The 21,771-nt window shown below is 42.8% G+C and overlaps 1 protein-coding gene across 1 annotated transcript in view; it reads left to right on the top strand.

The window, feature by feature from the left end:
* LOC126234377 (33 kDa inner dynein arm light chain, axonemal-like) overlaps window positions 1–21,771 on the top strand; it is a 129,123-nt gene that overhangs the window by 28,536 nt on the left and 78,816 nt on the right. The window contains exon 3 of the mRNA XM_049943063.1: window positions 8,501–8,633. Within this exon, the coding sequence (XP_049799020.1) occupies window positions 8,501–8,633 (133 nt within the window). The remainder of the gene's footprint in view (window positions 1–8,500; window positions 8,634–21,771) is intronic.

Below are 21,771 nucleotides of genomic sequence, written 5' to 3'. Positions count from 1 at the left end.
TCGTTGGCTGCCATTGCTGAAGAATTGTATTCAAAATTTAAGTGATGGTGTGGCTGGAACCTGGGACTGAGAAAAATTTGATTACTAATCGAAGATGGTACACCTAGACCATGGGTAGAATGCTTCTCATTGTCAATCAAAGATAACTATGTACCATGATATGAAAGCAATTGTACTGAAAGTTGCAAACAGGAAATACACCCAGAAAACAGGAACATGTATTACAAGACTATCAACAACAGATGGCAGCCCTTCAAATTTGTTATTTTAGCAGAAGGTAGTCATAATTTTACTCTCCTTGGGAATTCTTGTGGGCATCACAAGCAGCCATAGACTGTGGAAGATCAGAGATCCAGAGTGCTGAAGCTATTTCATCAAGCACACATAACAAAGATTGCTCTGGGCTGCTGTTTACCATTGAAGACATTGTTGTCTCTCCATCATCAGTGAGATGAGTTCCAGTCATGCATCAAGATGCTCAGTTAAATTGAGAAGTTTTTGTTGGTGCAAAAAGCTGCTCAGGCTTACAGGAGTTTGAGTATAATAAATTTCCTTGAGACAGAAATGCTTCTGTCCCCAAATCAGCATGGATTTAGAAAGCATTGCTCATGCAAAACTCAGCTTGTTCTTTTCTCACACTATATCATATGGACTATGGATGAATACATAATTGGTTCCTGGATATGTGAGTGGTGCAAAGCCTTTTGAAGTATAGACCCCAGTACATTGTCTTTTTAAGTGAGTATCCATCAGAGACAAGGGTATTGTCTGCAGTGCCCCAGTGAGGTGTTATATGACTGCTCTTGTTCTCTATATACATAAATGATCTGGCAGACAGGATGAGCAGCTATCTGTGGCCATTTGCTGATGATGCTGCGGTGTATGGGAGCATATCATCATTGAGTGGCTGTAGGCAGAGACAAGCTGACTTGGAAAAAATTTCTAGTTGGTGTGATGAATGGCAGTTTCCTCTAAATGTAGAAAAATATAAGTTAATGCAGATGAGTAAGAAAAACAATCTCATAATGTTCGATTACAGCATTGGTAGTGTGCTGCTTGACAGTCACGATAATCAAATATCTATGTGTAACATTGCAGATCTATACACAATGGAATGAGTACGTAAGGGCAGTAGTAGGGAATGTGAGTGGTTAACTTCGGTTTATTGGCAGAATTTTGAGAAAGTGTAGCTTATCTACAAAGGAGACCACATGTAGAGCACTATTCTGACCCATTATTGAGTACTACTCAAGTGTTGGAATCCCGACCAAGTGATATTCAAGGAAGACATCAAGGCAGTTCAGAGGTGGGTTGCTAGAGTGGTTATTGGTAGGTTTAGTCAACATGCAAGTATCACAGAGATGCTTTGTGAACTCAAGTGGGAATCCCTGGAGGGATTTAGAGAACCAGCATTTGAAGTTACTGTCACCAACATCATTTCACATAAGGATCATGGAGATAAAATAATATAAATTAGGGCTCATATGGAGGCATATAGACACTTGTTTTATCCTCAGCCTATTTGCTTGTGGAACACTAAATGAAATGAGGTACCCTCTGCCATGCACCATACAGAGGGATACAGATTATGAATGTAGATGTAAAAGAGAAATCTACATGCCAGTGATGATCATAGGCACTGTAGGTGGTCAGGGAGAACTTTGTATCACTAATTATCATGAACAGCCACAACTCATTTGTAAAGGTGTGTGCATAGGAGCAGCCAAACCAGTCCAGGAAGGACAACTTAGTACCAATGATGAAGAATCGTGCTCCACTACCACTAAAGACAACCCTATGGGTGAAACTGCTGTTGAAATGCAAATAGGATCTGACCTGACCTGAGTGGGAAACAATGCTGGTGAATGATTGCCATTCTGTACCAACTTTTGGATACTTCCAAATCCAGAATGGAGAAAAGACAGAGCAAGTGGCCCTTGGGAAAACACCATATCAACTATAGGGCCCATCCACCGATCAGCCAGGCTGAATCACAGATAATCCTGGAGGAAGTGGAGACGATGGTGCAAGATCTCATCATTGAACCTCCAGAGGTTCCTTGGTCCTCTCCTATGGTCATTGTGAAGAAGGATGGCACACGGTATTTCTGCATCACAAAAAAGTATTTCTCAACTATGCAGACAGACTACTGGTGAATCGAAGTTGATAAATCAGTCAGGGAAAAGACTGACTTCATGAAATGCAATGGCTCTATGAGCTCAAATTTATGCCATTTAGACTCTGAAAGCTCCATCCACTTTCGATTGTATGATCTGCAACCTCTTTTGACATCTTAAATGGATGGTGCGTCTTTGCTATATGAATGAAACTATCATTTTTGCTTTCTGCTCCATGAAGAACGTCTAAGCCACCTTACAACCATGCTGAAGTGTGTTCAGACTTCCGACATCTGTCTGAATCTGAAAATGCGTCTTTTCAGCAACTAAGGATTAAAAATCCTTGGCACCTAGTGAAGGTGATAGAGTGTATCCCAATACGGAGAAAGCAGTCACAGATTTTCTGACAGTTGGCACATCTATCATGTGAGAAGTTTTCTCAGAATGACTTTTGTACCAAGGCACATACCTTGAAAGAACTACTGCAGGAAGATGCCAATTTTTTTTTTTTTTTTTTTTTTTTTTTTTAGAACCAAGTCCTAATAAGACCATCTCTTGTCCTTAAGGAGGTGCTAAGATCTTCTCAAGTCCTGCAACACAGCACGATTCATACCATTCTTTCTACTCCATGGCAGTGAGGCCAAAATGACAGTAGATACACTATTCCTGTTTCAACAGGGTGATACTCAGGATGACTATGTGGAACATCTCATCACCTTCACTGAAGGAACAAGACAGCTGGCTTGCGTAGGGTTCCTGGACACACAGCAGAAAGATCAAGAGCCAACCATTGGCCAATGAGATACAGCACAGAAGACTTAGTATGGACTATTGGAGAAGTTATTATAGTATATTTGGGACTGTACTGTACCTTTTATTGCTTGTCGATGTCACATATGATGTCGAGAATTATAATCCCTTGTAAAGAAGGTAAAGCACAGGGACATCATCCATGTCCTCCATATGAAGCCCTCCTACACTTCAGAGGATCAAGGAAACAGAAGACTCACACAGTGATTGTGAAGTTTGTACAGGAGTAGGTACTTCTGATGCTCATCATAGTGAAGGCAATGCGACAACATGACCAGGATGTGAAGATTTGCCATTGCTGCTGTACAGAGAACCATTGACAAGATCTAGATCCAGGGGGCTGCAGTCATCTCCAATGAGAACCTCTGGAACAATGGGCCTTTTTCTCGAAGAGAGGAAACAATTCCATAAGCTATGGTGCATGCAGTACGGCATAGTGGTTAGCATCATCAATGGCTCTGCCTTCAGATTTGGACTTGAATCTGATTATGACATGGAGGGTCAGGGCTCAGTTTTAGATGAATTGTCTAAATTTCTTTGTAGTTTTAAATTAATCTTATTTATGGATTATTACGTTACTTTGTGGTAGAACAAGACATTACAAAAACGTACAGTTTACCATGGAGATTTGTGAAAAATCAATTAACTTCGTAGACCTCACACAGATATCACTACAAATACACATAGTTTCAAAATTAACCCCACCACAACAGATGCTGTAATACCCTCATGTTCATAACACCCAGTACCACACAAACATGCTGACTTCCATTCCATAGTACATTGTCTTACATCCATACCAATGTCAAAACAAAATTTTCAAACAGTATTAGACACCATTAAATGTACTGCATCAAACAATGGCTATACCCTGAATTAATTGACAACATTTTACACAAAAAAAAAACAAAGAAGAAAAATGTTACTCTATGTGTATGCCCCCTCTGTAGCAACAGTCATATCTAAAACCAAATGGTGTACTGTCCATACTTAGGAAAGCTATCTGACAAATTAGGCAAAACCCTCAAATCCTGCAATTACAAAACTTAATTTTACGTAAGAGGCACTACAGCTTATATCCTATTCAACAGCAAGGAATAAACAGATTTATTGCAAAATCAGTTGCAATGACTGCAACAAACTGTATGTTGGTCAGACAGGCAGGGCTGTAACACTGAGACTGATTGAAAATAAACACAGCTGGAGATTACAGAAGTCAGACTCCACCTTCGTTGAACATGTGCTGAAGGAAGGACACAAATACCAGATCCACATAGAAATACTACATGCGGCCTATTAGAAGCACTTGAGGTAAACAGGCATTTATCTCAAAATCCACAGCTAGATCTAAATGAATAATTACAGCTGAGCACATCCCCACTTTTAAGCTTCACATGATGCTATCAATCAGCCACGTACCCACAAACCGCCACAATGACACATACTGCTACACAAAACTTAACATAATTTCATACTCCCCGACAGACAAACTTCAACAATATGACTTGTAATACTTTAATATTGTATATTTTAACCATGTACTATGTTCAGTATTGCCCATTGCATAAAAATGTTATTTGCAATGTAAAACATGTCTGTTTCTCAATATAAGTTACTAGTCTCAGCTAGATAATTCTCAACCAATGTCACAACCTGACAAACTATGGCATCATAGCCATATAACATGTAATAATGTAAGATTATGTATTCTAATTATTGTGTATAACACTGTCCATTGCCTAAAGTTTAGTTTACAATGTTAAAATAATATGTTTGTTGCACAACATAAATAAATTGTACTCAGATTAACAGTATGTCAAGGGAAAAATGTATAAACTGTAATATTGTGTCATTTAATAGTTTATTGCACTTAACATTGGCCATAGTGAAAAGTGTAATTTCAACTTAAGAAACAAGTTTGATGCACAACACTGTGTGCAAGCGATTGTATCTTCACCTACAATGTTTGGTTGCCTAAGAACCAGTGTCCCTTCCAGAACCTAGTCAGTTGCTTCCTGAAGATGGCCAAATAGTCAGTTGTTTCCTGGAGAGGGCTTAATAAACTGAAAACTAGTTCAAAATAAACAAACATCAGTAGAACAAAAACAGTGTATTTGTTATTCAACCTTAAGTTTTAAATTAATTGTAGTACATCTTTTACACAATATATCTGTTACATTTTAATACTGAACAGTGTCATTGCCTTTCCTCCCTCCCTCTCACTTTCCTCCATCTCTTACACATCATCCATGACACGTTGGTTTGTATGATGCAAAGTGGGTGTAATAAAATGCTATACGCCACAGAATGTTGTCACAGATGTACTATAGTGCTGTTTTATTTACAGCTTATGACTATTTTGCTCTTTTCACAAATTGTGATTGACCAGGTGCAATTTTAAGAATTTAAATTTTAAATGTTTTCAGTCTAAGCTATCTGCTGAAATGATGGAATGTCCAAGATGGTATAGCTGGAACCCTAATACCTGGAGACAGTGGGCCATGTGTGTGTGTGTGTGTGTGTGTGTGTGTGTGTGTGTGTGTGTGTTGTGCTTCTGTGAATGCGTGTGTGTTTTCTGTTTCAGAAGAAGGACTTTGTCCTAAAACTTAATGAATTTAACAACATTTTTCATTGTACCTGTCTGCAACTCAAAGTCTGCTTCATGATACAGGTAGCAGTCTACTTATTCCATATTGTTGTTTATAAATCCACCACTACTGTTGATTAATTGTTAATAATCAATTGTAATGAAGAATTACTAGCCTTGCATATTTTGTGTAATGACATTTATTGCAATGGCATAAAAATCATGACAGTAGCAGTGGTAGAAAACGGAAAAGTCTTGTCTAAGGCAGTTAAATTTCATTTAGATATTCCATAAATGTAGGCTTTGTTTTGAAATGACTGAAATACTAATTTTTTTTTACTGTTGCTGATTTATTTTGCTGTCTTTCATGACTTTCAAACAATATTTGACATGGCTTTCATCACCTTGTTTTTGCAGATCAGATTTATATATTTAACATTCATCATTATTTCACAATAGAGGACGAGACTAAACTGGGACTGTGTCGCCACGTGGTAACAACTTAAATGCAAGACTGACCAATGTAGAGATGATTTTTCAAAAGAAGTCTTACAGGTCGATTCTGTGACATTAATTTTGTACGTTAAAAAAATAGTTTTGTGTATTATTGTAAAATGTAACTTGTATCAAAATCGGAGAAAGACGAAGGTAATGAGAAGTAGTAGAAATGAGAACAGCGAGAAACTTAATACCAGGATTGATGGTCACGAAGTCATTGAAGTTAAGGAATTCTGCTACCTAGGCAGTAAAATAACCAATGACGGACGGAGCAAGGAGGACATCAAAAGCAGACTCGCTATGGCAAAAAAGGCATTTCTGGCCAAGAGAAGTCTACTAACATCAAATACCGGCCTTAATTTGAGGAAGAAATTTCTGAGGATGTACGTCTGGAGTACAGCATTGTATGGTAGTGAAACATGGACTGTGGGAAAACCGGAACAGAAGAGAATCGAAGCATTTGAGATGTGGTGCTATAGGCGAATGTTGAAAATTAGGTGGACTGATAAGGTAAGGAATGAGGAGGTTCTACGCAGAATCGGAGAGGAAAGGAATATGTGGAAAACACTGATAAGGAGAAGGGACAGGACGATAGGACATCTGCTAAGACATGAGGGAATGACTTCCATGGTACTAGAGGGAGCTGTAGAGGGCAAAAACTGTAGAGGAAGACAGAGATTGGAATACGTCAAGCAAATAATTGAGGACGTAGGTTGCAAGTGCTACTCTGAGATGAAGAGGTTAGCACAGGAAAGGAATTCGTGGCGGGCCGCATCAAACCAGTCAGTAGACTGAGGGTGGCAGTAGGTACAGGTGGCCGAGGGCTGTACGCACGCGATACCCACATACCAGTGCCACAGGTGGCGAGGTGTCAAGTCAGCGTGGCCAGCCATGTGGAACTCACCGGATGGGTGACACTGGTTGACTGTACAGGTGGGCAACACACAGCTGGTGGATGATGCCTTCAGGTGGCACCAGCTGCAAACCTGCCGTGGTAACTTCAGAGGTTGCTGCTGTCAGGAGTGGCACAAATGCGACACATGATTTTGCATGCCCCATGCATGCGGATGACTTGTTGATGACACAGGGTCCAGCGTTGCAGCAGTCAAACGCACCCGGTATGGCATAAGCTGGCACACCCCGTTTGCGTGGTTCTGCTGGCTCACAGGTGGGTTGCAAGCAGCATGGTAAACTCTGCCTCTAGCACTGGAATGCGCCATGGTGACGCACTCTCTGTAAAGGGGCTGGCACACCATAGCAGTCAGGCTTACAACAGAGTGCAGGAACAATGTTTTTTTCACTGCCCACACAACGTTGTGTGTGAACCAGAAATTTTAATGGTCTTCTGTCAGACCAAAAGTTGGTTACGATTGTGAATCTGACTTCACTTTCCACTTTGTGCATGTTGCAAAGCAGGATGGGTGAGTACAGGAAGGGAGATGGCAAGGAAACACTTTGTATATTCTGAACTTATGGAATACAGAAGGCCTTGCCTTGCGGGCTGAGGTGAAGGTTGACTACCAGTCTTGGGTGCCAGAGATAAAATAAAAGAAATGGGGGACAGAAGTGATAGCAGTTCACATTCATTTGACTGGTGGCTGGTCCTGATGAGCAAACACGGGGAAAGGGTTCTAGGCTGTCCTCTCTGGATGAAGCCTGGAAACTGAGAGCATCTGCTCTGTCTGATTATAAGAGAGCAAAGCAGCTGCTCTCTGTGCCACAGGATCTTCCAGCAACCACATACATGATTCACCTCCCATGCTATCTACTGGCTAATGGTGACATGTCACTGCCAGTTAATTCAATAGAGATGCAGGAAAAGTGGTGACATTGGACTCAGCCACTTATACTGGACTCAGGCGGCTCTGTCCTAAAAGGCAGGCAGGCTTACACATTAGTGCTGGTTGAAGCTGCTGGGGAAGGGCATTTGTAAAAACTTGACTGGAGCCTGGAAATAAAAAATTTAAAATAAATCCCTAAATATTCCTATTCCTAGACTGGTGAGGGTATCTTGCACAATTCGTTATCCTGTTTCACACCACTAGGCACTCTGGTTGATATACTTCTCTGGTTCTCGCTGGTTCCTACACAGCTCTAGGCCTTCGTCCATTTATGTCTTTCTAGAGGTAAAGAAATGACTTGGTATTAAAAGATTAAGACCATTCACTTCATTCTGGCTGACTAGATTTGCTTCTGTCCTTCAACCCACCAAGCAGACATTTCTTGTATCCTTATATGTTCATTTCTATACTTTTTGTTTTTCTCTCCCAAATCTTTTCTTTTTACTCCAATAGGGAGAAATCTGTGGTTTGCTATGCTGCAACTTAGTAATCACTAGTTTGAACCGTCTTTGATCTGTCAAAATATCTCCTTGAGTATGAATATGCATGTAAATTGACTTAAATTTGCTATTAGTCTATTATTTAAAATAATATAAAATATGCTCTTTTCACAGTTTCTTACTATACTCTTTCTTTGACCTGGGCAGGTGTCTGGTGCTAGAGCTGATCGTACGGATGCTGAGAGACTAAATGAAAAACTGAATTCTTTGTTACAAGAAAAACAGGCAAGACAAGTTGGTATCTGTCCAATGAGAAGAGAACTCTACTCTCAATGTTTTGGTCAGTCTAAAAACAATACTTATTTTAACTAGACACCTATTTAGCATTAATGCAAAATTATGGACCAGAAATCTATAGGGAACTAGTTGATTGCCAATACAGTTGGAGAGCCTCTGCATTGCTGTTGGAGTTAGGGGGAATACCAACTGGGCTGAGACATTAATGGGAATGTGGATTGAGGAGGTAGGTATGCTAGGGTGGTATGTGCAGTTGTGTAAAGCCACTATGCCATGGTGGTGTAGTGGTTGGTGCATGTGCCTAGTGAGCAACAGATCTGGGTTTGAATCCCGGCTTGGTACAAATTTTCATTCACCATTTCAGTCTGCATATATACATCATAGATGTCTGAGACCTGAAAGGTCTCTGAAATCATATAAACTAGCTGTAAACTTTGTCCAAAGAGGTTTTGAAAGCCCCAACGGTACCAACCAACCACTGTGTCACCCTCAGCCGATAGCCATAACTGGATGTGAATATATAGGGGCATGTGATCAGCACATTGCTCTCCTGGCCATTGTCAGTTATTGTTGCCGGAACTGCTTTATCTAAGTCAGGTACCTCAAGAATTGGCCTCACGAGGGCTGAGTGCACCCCATTGCCAACGGTGCATGGTAGACCCCAACAGTCACCCATCTAAGTGCTAACCAAGCCTGACAGAGCTTTAACGTCGGTGATCTGACAGGAACTGGTGTTACCACTGTGGCATAGCCATCAGCTCTCTGAACCATATAGTTTCCTTTCATTAGAAACTCATCTCATTTCGCTTTTTATGCAGTTTTTTGCCCCGGGACAGTTAAAAACTGATGCCATTTTGCCTTTTATATGGTTGTTGGTGCAAGGACAATTAAATATTGGTATCATTTTGCTTTTTATATGGTTTTTGGCCTCAGGACACTTAAAAGCCGATTTTCCCCATCTGATGTGGTACAGCATTGCCACGGTGGGTGGGCTTACCTAACAAACATTGCCATGACTGTTGACTGTTAAACTTGTGCAGTCATGCACATTGAACAGTAATGATGGTGTTATGTGCAACTCAAAGCGTAGCTGTTGTATTGCGATTCTTCTGTCATTTGTAGCCAACACCATTTATCGTAAGATGCTTGCAGTGCCATCTAGTGATAAAATATTTGTTAAATTTTGTTCCATGTTGTTTCCCCCTGTGTCAGTAATAATCTATTCAAATTTGATGTCATTCTGAGCTGTTCTTCTCTTTGTACAGCATTTTGAAACTGTAAGTTTAATTATGGGCACCCTGTGCACAACCTACATTTCCCTTTATATAAATTTTCCCCAAAAATCTCACTGCTGTCAACTTTGGGTTTTGACCAGCTCTATCTGTACCCAATATTATGTGAGCTTCACTGCTTTTTGAGAATGTTTCAAACTGCAGCACTTTGATGTGATGTTTAAAGCAGCACCTTGTTGTGAATGCTTTGGCAGTAAACTGCTAGGTTTTAATTCTTATGCCTGTTAAGGGGCCTTTCTTTTAATCTTACACTGATACTTAAGGGCCTCCAATTGTCCGGCCTAATCTAAAAAGCATAGTGTGCACCTCACAGATAGTCATCTATCTCAGTAGGAGCCTCTGATGTGTAGTGCACACATAACCCATTTATCTGGACCTATAGCTCTGAATCCAGTTGTGCAAATCTAGGAAGTCACGGCCTTGCTTGTTGCAGAACCTGTGCAGTCTTTGGTTCAAGCTTCCCACTCAACTCATTACCAGAGGGTCACTGTCTGCTCTGGGGAAAATGCTGTAGATTGTGAGCTTTGTTGATACTCTATGAGCAACACTGGTATTCTCAACCTTCTCTGTGATTCACCGTTATGATGGAATGACCCAAATATGGTCTTGGAGCCCAGGTGACAGGCATTGTTTATTCATAATCTGCAGTTGGTTACACTCTGTTCCCTGAATGGCTTCCAGAATAGCCTCTCAACTTGTTGAATGAGGCCCCCAAGAATTCCCACTTAGTTCACATGGCATTCCTTATTATCCCTTACTGCCATTTCTTTAAGAGGTACCATTATCCACTGTACATTTATTCCGCTGTCAATTAATAGACCCCTACTCATTGTGTTTGCTACCATTTGACATGGGGCTTAGCACTTTTCCCAACAGGAAAAATGAATCTCACTGGCTCAATTTCGGTTTCAGTGGAAGAAAGCTCTTCAAACTTGTTGATTAGGGGGTGGGTGTAACATCCTGAGCTTTCCATGGTCCCTGTCTCACCTGTACAGGACACCTAGACCTATCATTGACACACCACTCACAGTCAAGTGTATTTCCTGCAGAAGAGACAGTGTCTACAGGAGAGGATAGTACTTGAGATATCTTTGGTATCTCTAGTACATGACTTAATGATAGCCTTCCCAGCACACACATTCTCAGCAGCTTCCAGGTGATGACAGTAGTGATGAATTCAAGCTGCTTATGAACAGCAATTAATTCAGCCCGTCCAGAGAACAGCATACACAGTGGGGCTGCATTATGCCTGGTACAATGTTTTGCAGAACAGTAAACAAATAACTCCACACTGAGCTTGCTGATTATCATTTAATTTGTGGCGTCGATCCACGGATCGATAGGCCAAAACATCATATGTGTATTATGTCTTTGAGTTGATCTTTGTTTTTGTATACTTCTGGGACCTCAGTTCCTGCCTAGTCTTTGACCTGTACGTTTGTCGTGTAATAAAAGTATTGATGATTAGAAGAGAGAACTGTGGTCATTACCTTACCACCTCGATATCCCCTTCAGTGGTGACCCTGAAGTTCGAATAATCCATCGAACTGAGTACAAAGTGACTACTGCGCCGGCTTCCGCATTCCGTGTGGACCTTTGTCTGCTACACAATGGCCTTCTACAACACGCCACCACCACTCGGTTTTCACCAGCAACAGCAACTAAATTCAAGCACGCCAGCTGTAGTCGGTGCCTGACATGAATTTCCGCAGTCCTATAGCCTCGAGAACCCAGGGATCTCGTCAGGTGCAGTGGTTTTGAACATGACGCTAGCGATCCCCGACTCCAGCTTTGTTAGCCCTGAAGTGCTTCAGTTTTCGCCGCACAGCAGTACAAGAAACCACTACACACTGATACCGAACTTTAATGCAAGTATGGTAAATAGTCGGGAGCATAGTTTTCATAATGTGCAACAACAGGACGCCTTTTGGAATGTGCAAGCCCCACGTGTGTATCACTCCGTGCCGGTTGCACACTACGTGAATGACATTTGCCAGCCTGTTACTCCAAGTGTTCATCAGTGCAGTAATATGAACGCATCAGGTTCCACCAAGCTCATCAGTGACTTTGTGATGGACAATTTCGCTGCAGATGTGGAGGACCAATTTCATAATAACCTGTCGAGCAACCGCCGTGACTTCTTTGACCTTCTGCCGCAACAACCGGTCCCGCTTCATTCCACGCTGAGCTTCTTGCTAATGGATTTCACTTCCCCTCCAGCTACTATGAACACAGCCGGCACGTCTGCTTCCTCTCTACCACCCTCACGACGCAAAATTAACTTTGACTTGCCTACTGCTGCATCCGCGAGCGGCTGCCTGCATTCTTCGACCACCAGTTTGTTGAATCTACCTAAACTTCCGGCATTCAAACCTGCCCACCCGGAATTCTGGTTCAACCTGGTCAAGCAAACTTTCAGTGTCTGTGCAGTTGATGACAACGCCCGTTTCACATGCCTCATGAACCACCTCCACGACCGTGTCGACTTAATTTATAACCTGGTTAAGTCACCTCCTCCGAACGAGAAGTATGCTACAGCTAAATAAGCAATACTGGAACATGTCTCCAAGACAAGAAGAGAAAACGTTCGACAGCTCATCTATGAAGAACGCCTCAGCGACAGACCTCCATCCCAGCTGTGGCAATGCCTTCGACTTCTCGTGGGTGAATGCGACATGTCAGACGCCACGCTCACTGAGATTTGGACAGAAAAGCTGCCTCTGTCCGTCCAAACGGCCATCTCTGCCTAAGAAGATAGACCAAATAAGCGAACGCTTGCGCGCCACTGACCGAGCTTACTTCGCTCTACTATGTGAACGCCGTGCCCAGCAGTCCGGCAGCTACGCCAGTTTCCAACCACAACCAGGGCCCCAACGTGGATGCCCCACTAAGCCTAAGTCTGTCAAGCTCACAGCACTACCGGCACCTTCACATCCGCACAAAAACAGCACATCTGACTCCACGGAAGATTCTGGGCCGCCGCCGTCTGATCACTTGCAGGAGCAGACGTCCACCCATAAATACTGTTTCTTCCATGCAAAATTCGGGGAACAAGCACGCAATTGTAAACCGCCGTGCTCCTACCCAAACTTCAACCGCAGGTAGGCAGTGGCGCCACCTCCTGCGACGTAAACAACAGACGCCGTCCCACGCTCCATTCGGTGTCCAACACTAATGCTTCGAATGGACGAGTCTACGTCCACGACTTGAACTCTGGCACAAACTTTCTCATTGACACAGGCGCAGATGTTTCCCTACTTCTACCTCGTCTTGCTACCGAAAAGATCTGACTACACAGAACTGTCCTACGTGCAGTAAACTCATCTAGTTTGTTGTGCTTAGGTTCTACTTCGTATGCAGTGTTGCTCTCGCCTGAGTGCAACCTGAAGTGGTCCTTCCTGGTGGCTGACATCGACGATACCATTTTGGACATCGACTTTCTATGACACCACAAACTGTGCCCTGACCTCGTCAAGAATACAGTGTTCTACCACCCTACGCAGGAACACATCCTGTGTGCTTCGTCGAGTGTCAATAGTACTGCTAAACATGTCCACCTGGCTAGGAAGTGTAATAACCCCTCCTCCGAGCTCTTGTCATGGACCATTAAGTGGCTCACGGAGCGTGTCGAGTCTACACACCTGTGCTTGGAACAACTTGAGCTATGCTGTTGCCTCAACGACTTGAGTAATGAGTTATCATTGGCACGGCAGCAGCTTGCAGCAGACGACGCCTCGGCAACACACAAGGTTAGTTGGTGCCACTACAGTGTTCTCGCGCCCGAGTGCATTTGTGACTGTGTGCCACATAAACTGTACAGTGTCCGTGCCCCCGCCAGCTCTAACTGTGTTAATTCTAGCACACATTCATCCCCCTCCTCACTTGGGCAGCTAACTTCCCAAGCGCAGGATAATGTTTTTGATTTAATGCCATCAGCTGTTCATTCACACCCGCTACCGCCACCAAGCTCGACAGCGGCACCTTCGGTTACTAATAAACAGTGTACCAACCTTGTTTCGCGTAGCTCACTTGTTTGTCACTCCCAGCCACCCAACAGTTGGCACTTATGCAAACTTTTGCCATCCGCGCCACAACCCAGCCTATCGGCTGCCGCACACACTATACCACAGACAGTCGCCTCGGGTACCGTGTCGCACGTTTCCGTGGTTGCAGACAGCACCGCCCACAAACTTCGCTTGCAAGACAGACCGCCAATCTCTTGCCGACCACGCCGTCTCAAACCAGAACTCATGAAAGTGCCTCGCGAACAAATAGACGATCTCTTAACAGCCGGCATCATTGAACTATCTGCCGGCTGCTGGGGGCCTCGCCTATCCACTTCATCACAAAAAGCGACGGCACCTGGCATATGGTTGGCGACTACACTGAGTTGAACTCTTGTACTATCATAGACAAGTACCCAGTTCATAACGTCACAGATTTTAACCATGCTCTTGCAGGTGCCAAATATTTCTCGTTAGTGGACTGTAGGAGGGCCTATCATCAAATTCCGATGGCACCAGAGGATATTGAAAAGACAGCTGTTACAACACCTTTCGGCCTTTTCCAGTACCAGTTCATGCCCTTTGGCCTCCGCAACGCTGCACAAACTTGGCAGAGATTCATAAACAATGTATTGTTTCATCTGGATTTTTGTTTTGTTTACTTGGACAACATTCTTATTTTCAGTCCTACTTTGCAAAAGAACAAGGAACATTTGCAGATTGTTAAAGACACTCTTACCGCTGCCGGTGTTGAACTGAATAATAAGAAGCTCCAGTTGCATCAGACTTCGGTAAGATTCTTAGTCTAGATCGTGTCAGCTAAGGGCCTCACTCCTCCCGAGGATAAAATCAAACCTTTTTTGGATTTGCCATGCCCTCACTTGTTTAAGGAGCTGTGCAGGTTCATTAGAACAGTTAACTGTCATAGGAAGCACTTGCCAGCCGCAGCCGAGGTTCAGGCTACCCTAACAGACGCCCTTGCTGGCAAAAATACGACCGGTATCCACCCGGTCCCCTGCCATGAAACAAGCTTTTGACATACTGAAGAACCTACTAGCAAATGCAGTGACTGTTGCCCACCCGCATCCGGACACTACATTTTTTATTACTGCGGATGCCAGTGATACCACAGTAGGTGCTGTCCTCAGCCAAACTGTCGGAGATACTGCCTCACCTTTGCAGTTCTTTTCTAAGAAGCTCAACGGCGCTCAAAAAAAGTACTCAGCCTTTGAAAGGGAGCTCTTAGCAGTTTACGAGGCTGTGAAATACTTTCGTGCCAAGGTTGAGGGTAGGGACTTCTACATTTTAACTGACCATAAACCTTTGGTTGCTGCTGTAAAGAACCCCCCGACTGACCCACCATCTAGATGCTTCTGTCATCTGGACTTTATATTGCAATTTACCTTTGACATACGATACATCAAGGGTGCAGATAATGTGGTCGCATATTTTTTGTCTCGTGTCGGCGCTCTCACAACTCTGATAGATCTCTCTAACCTGCCTCAGCTGCAATCTGCCAACACGGACACTATGGACTTTATTTCCGATCACAGCTTGTCACTCAAACCTGTGCGATCCACCTTTCCCGGTGTCATAGGAGAGGTTTGGAGTGACAAATCAACTGGTACGCTATGTCCCTTCATACCCAAACCTCTACAGAGACAAGTGTTCGACAAATTACACAACCTAGCATCCAGGTGTGCGAGCCTCTAGCAGACTTATTTCAGAGTGACATGCATCGCGACTGCCAAGCCTGGGCCCATGTCTGCATTCCGTGCCAACAAAATGAAGTTTCGCGGCACACATCGCCCCCACTAAGCAGCTTCACCGCTCCTCCCTGTCGCTTCCAGCATGTGCACATCGACTTGGTGGGCCCCCTCACCCCCTCTGAGGGTTACAGATACGTGCTATCTATTATAGACAGAACCTCTTATTGGGTGGAAGCTGCCCCGCTACCCAATATTACATCCAAATCAGTGGCACGATCCTTCATAGACACTTGGATTTCACGCTTTGGCTGCCCCGTTTACTTGATGACCGACCAAGGACGTCAATTTGAGTCTGCCTTGTTTCCTGAACTATGTAGGCTGTGCGACATCAAGAAAATTCATTCAACAGCATACCACCCCCAAAGCAACAGCCTCGTGGAACGTTGGCATAGGACGCTTAAGACGGTCCTACATTGCCATGGCCTCCTTTGGACGGAAGTCCTGCCATTTGTCTTACTTGGTTTGCGGACCACTTTCGAGGAAGACCTTAAAGACTCAGTGGCCGAGTTCATCTACGGCCAGTCCCTCACACTGCCAGGCGAACTTGTTGCTCCTACTCCAGTCGCCAAACTGTCCAAACTGCCATCCTTGGTAGAACGGGTGAGGTTACACTGTAACAAGCTTCAACTCCTGCCCCCTTCCAGCCACACTCCACTGCACACATATGTTCCCAAGGCACTCGACACTTTCAAATTTGTGTTCCATTGCGACGACACTGTAAAAGCCCTGTTACAGCCCCCTTACACAGGCCCGTACAGAGTTGTCAAATGAACCAGTAACACAATGGACATCGTAATTAAGGGCTCAGTAACTACTGTCACCCTCAACAGGGTGTTTTCCCCTACCTCACCCACCGTTGAAGAGACCACGCTCTCTGGCCACCCTCGGCCTTCGTCCTCTGCTCATGATTTGAGTAAACTCACTCCTACACCGGCCCCGTCAACAAGCCCACACTCATTCCGGAGTTTTCTGCCTCCCGGCTCCCATAGGAGAGGCCCCAGCTCCCAGGGATCTAATATAACAGTTCCATCTTCGTGCGAGAGCACACCGCACCACTCTTCTAACCGGTGCAGCCTGCAGGTTCCTGCCACGCCCACTCAGACCTTACAGTCTGACACTCACCCCTCTACTCACAGCACACCGCCCTCACCGTGCTCCGGTTTCCCCACCCCACTGGCTCAGCATACCTCTCCGTTAGCAGGCGCCTCTTACGAGCTCTCTACCCACGTTCATCCTAATGACATTTGTGGTTTATATGTCGTCGTTAGTGGTGATACTGCATTATTGCTGCTTGTGTGTGACAATTTGTGTGACTCGTTAGGTGGTATGTCACAACGTGTAGTGAAGCGTTTCAAAATCTCTCGAAGTGCTACGTGTGGCAACCTATGTGCTTAAGTTAGGCCAAGTGGAAAGGTGATCATTAGGTTCCCTGCCGACGACACCCTTGCACACCAGCGCTCCCGCACCGGCCGACGGCTAAGACTGCCGACGTTGCTTCAAGACTTCAGCATCAGCATTCCAGGATTTGCTCCATGCTCTCCTCCCACACGGCCCGTGCCGTTAGACGTGGAGGAACTCAGTGTAACCCACTTAAACTCTCGCCAACCCCCCCCCCCTCCCAGCTTCGGGTATGTACTCCATACTGCAGGGGGGAGGGGGGGGGGGCTATGTGGCGTCGATCCATGGATCAATGGGCCAAAACATCATATGTGTGTTATGTCTTCAAGTTGATCTTTGTTTTTGTATGCTTCCGGGACCTCAGTTCCCGCCTAGTCTTCGACCTGCACGTTTGTTGTGTAATAAAAGTACTGATGATTAGAAGAGACAACCGTGGTCATTACCTTACCACCTTGATATCTCCTTCAAATTTATAGGCCTGATTCATTACAAATATTACCAGTGGACTTTTAGAACTGAAGTGATTAACAGCCAAAACGAAATGTCTCCTTTGACAACAGAAAAACTGGGTACAAGATTTACTGTGTCATTGAAATGTGTTCCAGTTTATGGTCGTTAACAAATTCAACAATAGCATTAATCTATGACAATTACAGACAATATGCACTGCTGGTAAAAGAGAAAACTAATGTGACATGACATATTCGTTATTTGCAGCAGTTGTAAATCACACACACTGGTTTCATTCCCATACACACTTCTAGTGATGCACAAGTATTTGTTCCTGACAATTAGTCAAAATCATATCAAGGTTGGTTGAAATTACTCAATACTTTCCAGACCTATCCTGAAAAACACACACACTCATACACACAATAACATCATTAATATTGGTACATGAAAGTTCATTGTTGAAAGCATATAATGCAAGGAAGTTACCTTCGCACCTTATAGTTCAGGTTGTGAATGGTTTACAGGCACACAAAAAATATTGAAAATTTTGCCCCAGGACATGTACATGGCTGAAACATTTTAGTATTTTGGAAACTACATAATGGTTTGAAAAACTGCTAGATTGTTAGATTGTGTTGATTTGGATGAGCTATTTGTTTTCACAGTAATTTGGTTTATAAAGTATGTGGTGGGTTAATAAAATGTTGAAGTTCATGGAACCATTTGGTATTGTATACCTGCGTTAGGAATTACCAATGTATAAGTACAATTTGCCATATTGAAAAGTATTGTAATTTTAGCAGGTTCTTAATTATTTGCTTAATTAATTAATAAAGGGTGTCATTTAGCCCAGAAAAAGTAAGACAGCAAAAGTATAGTGACAAACTTGTGAATCAAACAAGCATAGTGGCACAAAAGACAACAGTAGTTTTGGGCGCGTCCAGAGTTTTATAGCAACTATCTCTCAAGTTACTTTCAGGAAACTGAAATAGTTTACTATAAAGAATGGTCCAGAGTTTTCAAATATCTGTATGATCGCAAAGAACAGGTAATCTCAGAGCAAATTTTAAAGGACAGGAAGCTCTATATTAAATACCAAGAAATGTACAGGGTGACAATTATTGACTATATGAAAAAAATGTAAATTAGTTGCAAACTATGGCGTGCACACACTTTATTCTACATAATAGGATTTAGGTTACGACATGTTTGATATGCCTGCCATCATTGGCGATGATGTGGTGCAGACAAATAGTAAAATTCTGCATGACCCACTGAAGTGTCAGAACATCGATGCTGTCAATGACCTTCTGAATTGCTGCTTTCAGCTGAGCAATGGTTTTGGGGTTATTGCTGTAAACCTTGACTTTAATATAGCCCTACAAAAAGGACTCACATGTGTTCAGATCCAGAGAAAATGGTGGCCAATTGACGCCCATGCCAGTGGCCTCTGGGTACAACAGAGCCAGAATGCTGTCCCCAAAGTACTCCTCCAGGACAAACTCTTTTGTGATTCAATAAGGTCGAGCTCTGTCTTGCATGAACCATGTCTTGTCAAAATCAGGGTCACTATGGATAATGGGGATGAAACCTTCACATATCTTTCCGTAGTCACTGTGCCATCAAGAAATATCGCACTAATTATTCCGTGACCGGACATTGCACACCACAGTCACCCATTGAGGGTGAAGAGAGTTCTCAATTGTGAAATGCAGATTCTCAGTCCCCCATATGCGCCAGTTTTGCTTATTGACAAACCTGTCCAAATGAAAGTGGGCTTTGTCGCTAAACCAACCATACTAATTCCCATCATGCCCTGCGGCCAGCCATGCTGTTTGAATATTGTAACACAAACTATTCAGAAGTTATGACGATTTTATTTCATGTAGTTCAATAATTGTCACCCTGTATGGCAACAATATAAGTACCTTCAATTACAATCTGACATAAGAAGGCTGGACTGAAATTCAAAGTGACAAGAGCAGTGTAAACAGTTTTAGCTTCTTCATAAACAAATATTGTGAATGTATTATGGAGGCCTTCAGTATCAAAAGTAAGTAGCAGGCAAATAAAGGTAAATAAAGATAATAGCATGCATTTCATATGGTTCTATAAGAAATACATAAGAATCTACACCATAGTCATAAAATATGCAAAGAAAATGACTATTGAATAGGACATTATCAACTCAGTTAACAAGGCAAAAACAGTGTGGATAATCATAAATTCAGAAACAGGAAATAAAAATATAAAAATAATATTACCAAGGAAATCAGATCAGACAATTCATTATAAAAAAACATTGAAAATATAGCCAAAATATTTAATGACTACTTTCTAAATGTATGCAAAAATCTAATGAAGAATATGATAACTCCAACAGCCCTATGAATGCTTTAGCAGAGAAAAGATGTCCACTACAAAGATCTGTATATCTGTATCCTACAAGTGAGGAAGAAGTAACGAGAATAAGTAAGTTGAAAAATACTAAGACCAGGACATCTGTGGTATCTCAAATAGGTTTATTAAACTGTCATCTAAATTCACCTTCAAACCACTGACTAACATGATGACTGACAGAAGGACTGTACACAGACAGTTTAAAAATTGCTAGGATACTACCACTGTTTAAAAAGGTGTCTAAAGAACCTGAAAACTACAGACCTGTTGGTACTAAATCAGTAATATCTAAAATCCTCAAACAGATTCTTCATAACAGATTAATAAGCTTGGTTACATCACAGAATACCCCAGCCAGAAGCCAACATGGGATCCAAAATAAAAAATCCACTGCTTCAACAACACAAGAATCTGTGAATTATGCACTGCGAATACTAGACAGGGGAGAATCATTTATAACCCCTGAACATCCATTTTAGATGGCTCATTAGTAATTATAACTGATATCACACAGAATCTGTATTTAAAAGGCCTCATGACCTGTCCTCACAGCTTCATATCAGTGCACACACCACTGAAGGATAAAAATTTCATTCTGGAATCATCCCACAGGCTGTGGTTATGTCGTATATCCTTCCTTCCAGGAGTGCTGGTCCTGCGAGTGATGCAGAGGACTTCTGTGAAGTTTGGAAGAAGTGAGCTGAGCTGCTGACAGAAGTAAAGCTTTGAGGACGAGTTATGAGATGTGCTGGGGTAAGGTCAGTCAGTAGAGCACTTGTCTGCAAAAGGAGGTCACGAGTGCAAGTCTCAGTCTGGTACACAGTTTTAATCTGCCAGGAAGTTTCATATCGGCACACATTCTGCTGCAGAGTAAAAATTTCATACTGGGAACAACTCTCAGACTGTGGCTAAGCCATGTCTCTACATATAAGAATTAATCATAAGCAAATATGTGTAGCCAAGATCTCAAACATCTACATCTACATCTACATCTACATGACTACTCTGCAATTCACATTTAAGTGCTTGGCAGAGGGTTCATCGAACCACAATCATACTATCTCTCTACCATTCCACTCCCGAACAGCGCGCGGGAAAAACGAACACCTAAACCTTTCTGTTCGAGCTCTGATTTCTCTTATTTTATTTTGATGATCATTCCTACCTAAGTAGGTTGGGCTCAACAAAATATTTTCGCATTCGGAAGAGAACGTTGGTGACTGAAATTTCGTAAATAGATCTCGCCCCGACGAAAAACGTCTTTGCTTTAATGACTTCCATCCCAACTCGCGCATCATATCTGCCACACTCTCTCCCCTATTACATGATAATACAAAACGAGCTGCCCTTTTTTGCACCCTTTCGATGTCCTCCGTCAATCCCACCTGCTAAGGATCCCACCGCGCAGCAATATTTTAACAGAGGACGAATGAGTGTAGTGTAAGCTGTCTCTTTAGTGGACTTGTTGCATCTTCTAAGTGTCCTGCCAATGAAATGCAACCTTTGGCTCGCCTTCCCCACAATATTATCTATGTGGTCTTTCCAACTGAAGTTGTTCGTGATTTTAACACCCAGGTACTTAGTTGAATTGACAGCCTTGAGAATTGTACTATTTATCGAGTAATCGAATTCCAACAGATTTCTTTGGGAACTCATGTGAATCACCTCACACTTTTTGTTATTTAGCGTCAACTGCCATCTGCCACACCATATAGCAATCTTTTCTAAATCGCTTTGCAACTGATACTGGTCTTCGGATGACCCTACTAGATGGTAAATTAGAGCATCATCTGTGAACAACCTAAGAGAACTGCTCAGATTGTCACCCAGGTCATTTATATAGATCAGGAACAGCAGAGGTCCCA

This window comes from Schistocerca nitens, chromosome 2, assembly GCF_023898315.1.
Source record: "Schistocerca nitens isolate TAMUIC-IGC-003100 chromosome 2, iqSchNite1.1, whole genome shotgun sequence".
In the NCBI taxonomy this organism is placed as follows: Eukaryota; Metazoa; Arthropoda; class Insecta; order Orthoptera; family Acrididae; genus Schistocerca; species Schistocerca nitens.
The sequence above is the reverse complement of the archived record's forward strand: the minus strand, read 5'-3'. Positions and strand labels throughout refer to the sequence as shown.